This window comes from Penaeus chinensis, chromosome 6 (assembly GCF_019202785.1).
Source record: "Penaeus chinensis breed Huanghai No. 1 chromosome 6, ASM1920278v2, whole genome shotgun sequence".
Classification (NCBI taxonomy): domain Eukaryota; kingdom Metazoa; phylum Arthropoda; class Malacostraca; order Decapoda; family Penaeidae; genus Penaeus; species Penaeus chinensis.
In genome coordinates, this window is record NC_061824.1 from 37561565 (window position 1) to 37574064 (window position 12500).

Below are 12500 nucleotides of genomic sequence, written 5' to 3' on the forward strand. Positions count from 1 at the left end.
ATTTTCAAAATTCACTATCATTTGCTGTCCAGTCTGTTTTCTTCCACATGACTCCTATTAACCACAACGAAGGGAACAAGTCATCACGTACTGCCGTCGTTTGTTACATAGAGAGATGCTTTTGACGAATTCTTGCTTGCCTTTCTCTTTGTAAAATGCGCATGAAATAATAATATATAAATAATACAAAACCTATTTTTTCATCTCTGTTGTCAGCTCCCGAAATGTTACTTTCTCTGGAGAATTTGATGGCAACTCAACTCCTGCTATAGAGTTGCCAAACGAAGAATTTTAGATCAAGTTTATTCTTTCGACAACAGTTATCTTTACAACTTCGTCTCGTGTTCCACTCCTTAAGGTTTTAAACATACACAGACTTAGCAGAGAACAATCTACCTTCTAAATGTGATAACAATGAAACATAATTCCAGGGAAAATTGTCATAGTGAAGAAAAAAAATTATTATAACACGTAAATAGTGCTTGGAGAGTTTAAATGTTATCATTGTCATACCTTTGAAATTCTTTTCGTCTGTGAAATCGGTAAGTTTTGTTCACAAAGTTATGTTTCACTATATATTACTTCCTTTGTTCACCACCAAGTTACATTATTGATATTTGAATTGTTCTTGCATTATTTAATTTAGTTTTAGCTTTCGTTCTGCAGATACGTGTTCAGTATAATTCAGAGTTCAGCTATGTTATCTTTCCTTGAAATGTATCCGATGTGTTTAAGTGTCTTGAATAGGTTGTATACCTTTAGTGGAACTTCAAAAGCTAATGAAATGTATGCAGATATAAACATATTCCATTATTATTGTTCATCACCACCATCACCACCACTGGTACTATTACTACCACTACACACACCATCACCACTACTACTATTAATATCACCATCACTACCATCACCATCACCACCATTACTTCCACCGTCATCACCATCACCACTCCACCACTACCGTCACTAATATAACCATCACCACCACCGCCACCGCCACCGCCACTACCACCACCACCACCACTGCCACCGCCACAACCACCACCACCATCACCACCACCGCCACCATCACCACCACCACCATCACCACCACCGCCACCACCGCCACCATCACTACCACCGACACCATCACCACCACCACCATCACCACGACCGCCACCATCACTACCACCGACACCATCACCACCACCACCATCACCACCACCGCCACCATCACCACCACCGACACCATCACCACCACCACCATCACCACCACCGCCACCATCACCACCACCGCCACCATCACCACCACCGCCACCATCATCACCACCGCCACCACCATCACCACCGCCACCACCATCACCACCACCGCCACCACCGCCACCACCATCACCACCACCACCACCGCCACCACCACCACCACCACCACCGCCACCACCACCACCACCACCACCGCCACCACCATCACCACCACCACCATCACCACCACCATCACCACCAGCGCCACCATCACCACCAGCGCCACCATCACCACCACCGCCACCATCATTACCACCGCCACCACCATCACCACCACCGCCACCATCATTACCACCGCCACCACCATCACCACCATCACCACCACCGCCACCATCACCACCACCGCCACCATCATTACCACCGCCACCACCATCACCACCACCGCCACCATCATTACCACCGCCACCACCATCACCATCATCGCCGCCACCACCACCACCACCATCACCACCACCACCATCACCACCAGCGCCACCATCACCACCACCGCCACCATCACCACCACCGCCACCATCACCACCACCGCCACCATCACCACCACCGCCACCATCATTACCACCGCCACCACCATCACCACCACCGCCACCATCATTACCACCGCCACCACCATCACCACCATCGCCGCCACCATCACCACCACCACCGCCACCATCACCACCGCCACCACCACCATCACCACCACCATCACCACCACCATCACCACCACCATCATCACCACAACCATACAGAATTGTGAACAGATATAACAATAGAGTGTACTTGATTACACCCTGTGAAAAATGCACTTATGCAATACTGTGATCTTGGTGTAAATAAAACTTTGTTCATTTATGAGACTTAGCGAATCAAAATGTAGTGATTATTATTACTTGCTAATATTCTTTTCTTGTTAAGATCGTCACTTTACTTTGCTAACGAATTTTTTTTTTTTAGTGATAATTAGAAATGAAGTGATCTGATATGATAATGATAATGATTAGAGGAATAATGTCGATTATAATGATAGTAATAATAATAATAATAAAAGTTTTACTTCTTATGTCATTGTATTTCCATATTTTAACTGTTCATTCATATATTATATATGTATATATAATGTACAATGTGAAACGCATTAGAAAAGCTGTAACGTTAAAACTTCCTAGAGTAATAATGTAGTTTATCGTCAAAAATACTCATGATGAAACCAAAGAAAACGAAATTGATAGATAAACTAAGATAAATGTTTAAGGCCTATTTTATCCTTTTGGAAATTATGTGAAGTTACGAACCTACTTTTCCCCATTCAAAATTGCGCACACACATATATATATATTCATATTTATATTTATATATATATATGACACACAAACACTCATACGCACACACACACATATATAGGTGTGTGTGTGTGTGTGCGTGTGCGTGTGCGTGTGCGTGTGCGTGTGCGTGTGCGTGTGCGTGTGCGTGTGCGTGTGCGTGTGCGTGTGCGTGTGCGAGTGCGAGTGCGTGTGCGTGTGCGTGTGCATGTGTGTGTGTGTGTGTGTGTCAAATCTTCTCAAATTCCTCTAGGGCTACAGTTGCCAGCTTTTAAAGTTTACTCCGTTGGTGAAATATGGCAACTCCACCGCAAGCAGATGTTTCCAAATATAGTTTTTTAGAGAATATTTAAACATCTGACATCAGTAAACTTTATGATGTAAAAGTGTTCTCACACATAGATTCCGAATCACCATTTCTTGCCTTATATAGTCATAGCAGAATATATTTTACCTCCTAAATGCGATTATGAAATGAATACTGTACGTTAACTCTCAAGGTTAACAGCGATAGTGAGGCAGTCGCTTCACAACACACGCGGTACAGTGCAATGAGGACCTCGATATAAAGGTATGTTAACAGGTTGAAGAGGTGTTAGTTGATATAATTTTTGTATGACTATGAAATTGGTTATTATGGAGAGAGGGGTGTAGTGTGTTTAATCTGTGATGTAAAGGCTGAATTTCAATGATATACCAGCATGTTCTTATCTTCACTGGACCTTGTTTATCTAAAATTTGGGTCATGCTGCTTTTTACGTAGTGTTTTTTTCCTATAATGGTCTTGGTATATGTATTATTACCAATTTCGTTATCATTATGATTATCATTATAATACATGTCAACCACCATTTTTTCCCTGAACGTCATCCATTATCATCTTCATTATTAATAGCAATCATCATTGTCGTCACCATCATCAGAATTATCAGATGAATGATTGTCATTATCATCATCAGTCATTATCACCGCCATCACCAAACTATTCACAATCACATAATCTATATTAAGCACACCAACAGTAGGACGTAGCAACAGCACCTCATTTATTCCCAGGAGACGCCACCTCCCCGCCGGTGCACCTGAGAGGACATCACATTCAGCGATGAGTCTGTGGCTGCGTTCGGTGCCTTCGCCTGCGGGCGCCCTTCCTGCCGGCGTCTGCGCCCCGCCTCGCCCTCGGCGACCGGCGCGTCTTGAGGGAGGAGCCGAGGCAGCGAGTATACCTCTCAAGGCAAGAAAAACAATTGTTTCCTAAGTATGGTCGCACTTTAGCACACACGCACGTAGGCACGCACTATAAAGAGCAAAGTACGTACTGTTTGATAGACGGCGATTTCATCATTTGCCTGATTTTGGTGGCAGACATACATGTACACCTAGATAAACATATAGACCTGTGTTTACATATATATTACGTAGTCTGTGTGTTGGTTTTCCCTGAGCCCGTCTCCTTATTTTCATTTAACCTGGAAAAAAATATTACATGTTTCTGCGGACTTACGTTTTTTGTAAATAAATTAATTCTATTTTCTTAACAAAAAAAACTGTATCTTATTTTCATGGAATCATATATTTTAATATCGATTTTTGTTTTCTTTACTTTACTTTACCTTACAAACTTTTTTATGATGTATAATCAATAATATAATACAAGTGCAATAGGAGAGAGAACAGTCTCTCACACCCTTGAGTTACATCCCTGCAGCTAAAAGACTATCAGACCACTATTTCTAAGACCACTATCCCTAACAGATCCCTAAGCAGCGGGGACGTGAAATGGCTCTGGCCTCTCGACAGGGAATCTCTCTTGTTCCACCTCGTCCACAGCCTCGGCAGCAGAATGGGGATTTTCCTCATGACACTCAACAGCGTGAATCCTCTTAAGACAGAGGACGTCGAAAGTGCCCTTTTCCACTTGCAGAGGTGAGTCACTTCTTTGAACGACACTTGACATGATTGAATGCGATGGTATTGAATATGGGATGTTGCAAAAGCCTGCAAAAGAGGTAGAAATTTACACTGCACATTATAATCTGATTAGAAAACGAGGCAAGGATATCTTCGTGAAGTCACTGTATCTTATTTATGTCGATGTTTTACATGAATTTAATGAAGAATTTTTTTTTCAGAAAGAATCTTGCTATGCGTATAGACATCAGAATTCGTGATGACGTCTGGTGGTTTTGTGAAGATGGAAATAACGTAGATTTTAAGGTAGGCACAATAACACTGACTTGTTTTCCATTTAAAACTAATATCACCTTTTTTTCGCAAGTATATGTACTCTACACAGCGATTTTTACTACAGACAGGTGGCTCCACTAGTGTCAGTTAGTAGCCTTACATTATTTCCCCATACGTTTTTTAATATCATAGAATTATTATTATTATTATTATTGACATGATTGTTATGATATTAATAAAATATTAGTAGAAATAGGAGCAAGAAAATAATTCCGAAAGCCAAAGAAAAAAGAAAACATGTGAGATAGGTAGGACTAGCTGTTGACTCCAAGGTGACTAAGTACTTATGGAGCCATCTGTATGTAAACACAATCACTAAACCAAAATCACAGGGATAAGGTATGTATTGTAAGCCATTCCAGTACATTTGGTTAATGTGTAAACAAAATAAATGCTGAAGACGCCGAAGAAAGAAAATGTTATTAGAAAATGTTATTTTTGCATTTTACCTTATAAACTTTCCGTATGCAAATGAACTGACCATCTCAGACGACCGAGGCAGCAAACATAGTGATCATATAAACAAACATGGTGCCATCTGAGTGAGGTCCCGGGAATCACACAAACATTTTTATACATATTACATTATGTTAAAGAAATATAAGTATGTATATTGCTTCTTGAAATATTCTAGAAAAAAAATGACAAAGGAATTATAAGTCTGATAGAGCTACAGATCCTATTCCCAATAACCTGCTAGAGATTCCCACGACAATTGGCCTCTCCCACGTCTCCAATAATTCTTCCTCTTAGCGCTATAGAAAACTTTGTGATCACGAGGGACATTGCGTGAACCCTATCTAATTTATCACCAAACCCCATTTATGAATATATATATATATATTTGCATATATACATACATACATTCATACATATATTGATTTATATATCCACACACAATTCAGTCATATACACTACAGTGTTTATAGGCTATAACATATTGTCTAATCATACTTTAATGAAGGCCTTAAGGTATAACATCAGTATGAATTTCAGATGCTTAGCGAAGGAGCGAGCTCGGCGGAGGAGTGTCGGCGAATGTGTGAGGGAGGATTTCCTGACGGGGCCACCTGGAAGTTCAGAATGATTCCTCGGGGAAGGAGGCTCCCTGTGTCATGCCAGAGATCAAGCAGGACTTTCCCTATCAGTATGATGTCCTTATGACAAGTCACCATGCGTTGGGCAACGGTCTGAGTGTCTCCTTGATAGTGAAGCGAATGGTGGAACTTTTGAACGACGTACTTCTCGGTCGCCACGTTGACGACGAGGTGACCAGTCGGTTTAGTTCTAGAGGAGAGTGTTATGAAATCGAATCAAGAATAAGGAAGATGTTAGAAGATGATCCCCAGCGCCACGACCAAGTCAGAGAAACCATGCCAGATGCCAGTCCACTGTTATTGCGAGCATTCCCACGACCCTCAGGGAATCGAGTCACCACCGAATACCTTACTCGCATCGTCGACCTCGAAGCTACGCAGAACTTCCAGAGGCAATGCAAAGCCCATGGAGTGACCATCAACGGTGCATTCACGGCTGTGGTCAACATTGCCTTGGCCAGACTTGTGCAGAAATCTGGAATCTCGCAACAGTCTTACCGCATTGCCAGTAACCATCTCGTAAGCGTGGACCGGTACCTAAAGCAAACGCCACGTGACGTCATGGACGGGTACTCTCTCCACATGTCCCACATTTCCAACATTACAAGCGACCGTGTTACGAGTCATTTCTGGGAATACGCCAAGGAAGTCAACCGAGAACTGAGAGACGGCCTGACCTCGGAACTCCCTTTTGAGCAGAAGATGGCGCGCCTCATGGCCCAGCCCAGCCTGGTGGAGGAGTGGACGAGGAACCCACCTCCGGTCGTCCATGATTACGGCATCACCAACATCGCCAACTTCCCGATGCCCGAACGACGCAAGGACGACCAGGTCTTGGTGACTGATGTCAACTCCATCGCCATGGTACATAAATACGTCCACATGCTCCTCTTCCTCGTTCTCACGTTCAGGGGTCGTTGCAGCTATTCCCTAAGCTATGCAACAGATTACTTTACAGAGGACACAGCCATTCTGTTGGCTGACGAAGTGATGTCAGTCTATCGGGAAGTGAGTGAGGTGAAGGGAGTATGATTGTATGAAACCCAAGAATAAAGTTTGTTGTTGATACAGTAGTCGTTAGTAAAATAAACCCTATGAACGGTGATATTAATGATACAATATAAATAAAAAGTAGTATATTGTTGATGATTTTATTGAATTAAAATCGTAAAGATGATGCCCAACAAACCTCCAGAATTCGGCAGCCTAGAGATCTGACTAGTGTCGTATTGTAGATATTTCCGAATGACAGATTTGCTGAAAGAAAATCTGGCATACCACTCAAATATACGTAAATGTCACACATTGTAAATATCCATACAAAATAGTGAAAAAATATAGCAATATAGTGTAGTTAATTACAGAAACACACTGAGAAAAATGCAATTATACAATACTGTGAACTTGGAGTAAATAAAACTCCATATCTTTTCATATCAACATGGGATGTGAAAAGCATAAAGAATTTGATACATGTCGAATTACACAATTTAAAAACCATCAAAGTAAAGAAATGGAAATCATAGTATTAAATACTAAATATTTTTTATGTTATTGTTTTTAATTACTGTATGCAAAAGGCCAAATATCATCGCTAACCATGGCGATTCTTGTGCTAATGATAAATGTGGGAAAGAAAGAAAGTAATAGAGTAGTTTCCCGTCAAAACTATATCCATACTCTTTTCATGTTGACGCCAAAGAAAACTAGCTAAAAGGTAGACTAAGATAAACGTAAGGCCTAATTTGTTCTTTTGGAAATCTATCTATCTATCTATCCATCTATCTATCTATATATATACATCATTATATATATAAATAAATATATCAACTTGTATAAAATTCATCTGAAGGAAACAGTTGCCAGCTTTTAAAGTTTACTTGGCTAGTGAAATATGGCAACCCACCGCAAGCAGATGTTTCCAAACATCTTTTTTCTAAGATAATATTTAATCCTCTGACGTCAGTAAGCGTTCTAATGTCAGAGGGTAACCACACACAGATTCCGAATAACCATTTCTTGCTGTATATAGGCATAGCAGAATATATTTTACCTCCTAAATGCGATTATGAAAGAAATACTGTGCGTTAACTCTCAAGGTTAACAGCGATAGTGAGGCAGTCGCTTCACAACACACGCGGTACAGTGCAATGAGGACCTCGATATAAAGGTATGTTAACAGGTATAAGAGATTTGGTATAATCTTTCTGTGATATGAAGTCTGAATTTCAACGATATACCGATATTTTCTTAGCTTCACTGGACCATATTTATCTCAAAGTTGGGTTGCAGGCATGTTGTTCTTTACGTAAGCGTATTTTTCTTATATAATGGTCTTGTTTTTTTATGTATTATCATCAGTCTCGTTACTGTGCTTATCATTATTATAATTGCCACCATCGTCATTTACCGTAAGGTCTTCTACTATCATCATTGTTAATAGTAATCATCATCGTCGTCACCATCATTATCAGAATTGTCAGCTGAATGATTATCATTGTCATCGTCAGTTATTATCATCGTCATTATCAAATTACTCACAATCACAGATTCGATATTAAGCACACCAACTGTAGGACGTAGCAGCAGCACCTCATTTATTCCCAGGAGACGCCGCCTTCCTGCCGGTGCACCTCCGAGGGCATCATCTTCAGCAATGAGTCTGTGGCTGCGTTCGGTGCCTCGCCTGCGGGCGCCCTTCCTGCCGGCGTCTGCGCCCCGCCTCGCCCTCGGCGACCGGCGCGTCTTGAGGGAGGAGCCGAATCAGCGAATTTGCTTACTAAGGTAAAATAAGAATTGTTTTCATTGAATATGGATATACAATATGTAATTATATGTACATGCACATATCTTTACACACACACACACACCCTCATAACCATACATATTATATATATATATATATATATATATATATATATATATATATATATATATGTAATATATATATATATATATTCACATATATACATATATATATACATACACACATGCACACTCACGCACATATATATACATATATATACACATTATATATATATATATTATACACACACATATACTTATACACACACACATGTATATATAAACATATACATACATCTATATATGTGTATATACACACAAATATCTATACATGTATATATATATTATTTTTCCAAGTCCCTGGCCTTGGTGAGTCCCCTTACATGACACCCTTCAGTACAGGGATTCGATATTGAATACTTTGAGAGCTCCCGTTTTTAGAAAGATAGTCAGTAGATAAGTGTGTCTCTTCCATGATGCCATTCCTGTAGGTAAGACTCTATTAGCCTTAATAGACTTTATGTTTCACAGGAGGACCCTGAGCAGCGGGGACGTGAAATGGCTGTGGCCGATCGACAGGGAATCGCTCAGTTTCCACCTCGTCCACAAGCATGGCACCAGAATGGGACTTTACCTCATGACACTCAATAGCGTGAACCTCCTCAAGACAGAGGACGTCGAAAGGGCTCTTTTCCATTTGCAGAGGTGAGTCTCTTCTCTTAAGAGGTGGTTTGTATGACTGTCTGAATGTGATTCTCGTCTCCATTTTTTTTTTTTTTTTTTTTTTTTGTTTTAGTTATTATGAGTATTTAAAGGGAATATTCGTTTTCTAAAGCTTTCGAGGATGCTATACTGTAGGTGTCACTTTGGATATTCATCAGATATGTTTGTATTATATTGCGTAGATGTTTCTATTCTGCTCACAGAAAAGTTATTCTGGATTTTTTCCCCCATAGAATCGTTACACACACATACATATATATAAATATATATATATATATATATATATGTGTGTGTGTGTGTGTGTATATATATGTTGGTACTTATGGAAATTGTCTGTAAAACTTATCATTATTATTACTTATCGTGATCAATACTGTACTATAAGTATGGAATTCCTCTAGAGCCAGTTTGATTCTAGTTGGATAGTCCTTTTCTTAGGTTGTGTGGTTAAGTAAATTAAACTTCTTGTGATGGAGGGTAAGCGTGCATCTGTATCAATGTTTATGTTGTATGGAAACCTCAGCTCATATGATATTGTTTTTGAGTTTTCAAATCTGTTCCACTAAATGCTAATGAGAACTGTTTAAAAACTACACTTCTTATTACTCCATTATAAGTAGATGGGCAATTCCCATGGAATCACTAAGATGTTAGGTTGACAGTCCATTTCTTGGGTCGTTTGGCTTAGTTGGTCGTTTGGATCTTAGTACTGCTCAATTTAGGTCATTCCTTGTTTGACGGATATTTGTGTTCTGGATTTGAAAGCTAGTTACACATTTATTCCACAGGTGTTTTATTCAAAACTAGTGGTATATGACCTTGGTGTCTAGTGCATTAATTTGTTTTAACCATTAACCGTTTTAAATCTAGTGATGGAACTGTTGTTTTTTCCTCAGGAAGAATCCTGCACTGCGGGTAGATTTAAGACTTCGTGGAAATGTCTGGTGGTTTTGTGAACAAGATGGGAATACTCATAAAGTCGATTTTAAGGTAGGTTGATTAGCACTGACTGATCTTCCATTCATCATATTTAGACTTAAATTGTATAACGAGTAGGTGATATATTATACTTTATACAAAAATACTTGCCACTGCAATAGGATATCCCATAGAAGGATATTATTATCAGTAATAGGATAATTTGAGCTAGTCATACAAAAGTATTCGGTACGAACTTGCACAAGGTCTTCACCAAAGACCATGTGAGATACCGTCTATGAATTTCAGAGGCTTAACGAGGGAACAAGCTCGACAGAGGAGATTCAACGTATGTGTGAGAAAGGATTTCCTGACGGGGCTACCTGGAAGTTCAGAATGATTCCTCGGGGGAAGGAAGCTCCCCGTGACATGCCAGAAGTCAAGGACTTTCCTTATCAGTACAATATTATTATGACGAGCCACCATGCAGTAAGTGACGGCTTGAGTGCCTCGTTAATGGCGAAGCAAATGGTGGAATTATTGAATGATGTAATCCTCGGTCGCCATATTAATGATGAGGCAACTAGTCAATTTGTTCAGAGAGAGGAGCTCTGGGAAATCGAGTCAAGAATAATTAAGAAATTAGAAGATGATCCTCAGCGTCACGATTATGTCAAACAGACTATGCCTCTGTCAACTCCTTTGTTACTACAAGCATTTCCACGGCCTTCAGTGGATGAAGTCACAACCAGACACCTTTCACGCATCATTGACGGTGATGTTACACAGAAATTCGAAAAGCAGTGCAAATCACATGGGGTCACCATCCACAGTGCTTTCAGTGCTGTGATCAATACTGCTATTGTCAGCCTGATGCAGAAGTCTGGAATATCCCAACAGTCATACCAGATCGCAGGTAATCATATTGTAAGTATGTTACGGTATTTAAAACGAACGCCTCGCGATGCAATGGGTGGCTATGCTGTGCTGCGTTCCCACATTTCAAGACTGACTAACGACCAAGCCAATCATTTCTGGGAATATGCCCAAGAACTCAACGGAGACCTGAGAGAGGGCCTGACCTCGGAACTCCCTCTGGAGCAGAAGATGGCTCGCCTCGGGGCCCAGCCCGACCTGGGGAGGAGTGGGCCCAGAAGCCACCCGCGGTTGTGCACGACTACGGGATCACCAACATCGGTCGCTTCCCGATGCCCGAACGACGTTTAGACGACCAGGTCCTGGTGACGGACGTTGCCTCTGTCGCCATGGTGCATAAGTACATCCACATGCTCCTCTTTCTCGTTCACACGTTCAGGGGTCGTTGCAGCTTTTCCTTGAGCTATGCAACGGATTACATTGCAGACGACACAGCCATCTCTTGGCAGATGAAGTGATATCAGTCTATCGGAAAGTGAGTGAGGTGAACGGAATGTAAAATTAAGAAATGAAAAGGCTGAATCTTACTGAGAGCACTGATCAACTTAGTTCGTACCTAAAACGATGCGAACATCGATAATAACAATTTATCATAGTTGGTCCTTGTTGTTTTATTGCTGGTGATACTGTGATCAGGTAATTGTGATGTTAACGTAATGGACATCCTAAATCCAGACCAGTGACAGATAATAGAAATTGCTACTTACTGAATGCTGCAATGTCATTGGTATTGTCACTATCGTTCTATCATACTCGTAATAATGGTACGGTAAATGAAATGATCGATATCATTATAAAACCGAAATTGATCGTAATCAATAATATTTCTGATTATGATAATCGCGAAAACCTGTATCATTTTGAGATGTCGGAACAGTTATATTTTCTAATGAATAAAGCTATAATTTTTCCTTAACTTGTTTTCATTATCCTGCGATTACCTGCGATCTGGTATGACTGTTGGGATATTCCAGACTTCTGCATGAACGATTAATAGTATGTTTTATATACTTGTATTTAAAGGCTTTTATGTACATCAGCTTATTTCTAGAATGGTAATTTTTCATTTATGAATTTTTTTGGGCAGGAGACAAGTTAGTAAAAAAGTATATTTATTATTTCTTTACAGTCTTCCTGGCCACGATGTCGCCATTTAGATTATTGATTATTGTTAATTATTAAATTATTAATTATACAA

The 12500-nt window shown here is 40.2% G+C and overlaps 1 protein-coding gene across 2 annotated transcripts; it reads left to right on the plus strand.

Annotated features, from left to right (window-relative positions):
* The first annotated feature begins 327 nt into the window (after positions 1–327).
* On the plus strand, positions 328–12213 carry LOC125026560. Of its 2 annotated transcripts, none has more exons than XM_047615073.1 (5): positions 328–542; positions 8528–8704; positions 9257–9430; positions 10345–10438; positions 10676–12213. In XM_047615073.1, the coding sequence occupies exons 2-5, from the start codon at positions 8577–8579 to the stop codon at positions 11591–11593; spliced, it is 1314 nt and encodes a 437-aa protein (XP_047471029.1). In that variant the 5' UTR covers positions 328–542; positions 8528–8576; the 3' UTR covers positions 11594–12213. The 2 variants fall into 2 exon arrangements, with proteins under 2 accessions (XP_047471029.1, XP_047471028.1); XM_047615072.1 differs by lacking the exon at positions 328–542 and adding an exon at positions 7896–8090.
* Positions 12214–12500: the final 287 nt, after the last annotated feature.

What these genes read in the sequence shown, in the direction of transcription:
- LOC125026560 (XM_047615073.1), top strand. Translation starts at nt 8,577, where the DNA reads ATGAGTCTGTGGCTGCGTTCGGTGCCTCGCCTGCGGGCGCCCTTCCTG. An exon ending in CAGCGAATTTGCTTACTAAG is followed by an intron (nt 8,705 to 9,256) that starts GTAAAATAAGAA and finishes TATGTTTCACAG; the next exon opens with GAGGACCCTGAGCAGCGGGG. An exon ending in CTCATAAAGTCGATTTTAAG is followed by an intron (nt 10,439 to 10,675) that starts GTAGGTTGATTA and finishes TATGAATTTCAG; the next exon opens with AGGCTTAACGAGGGAACAAG.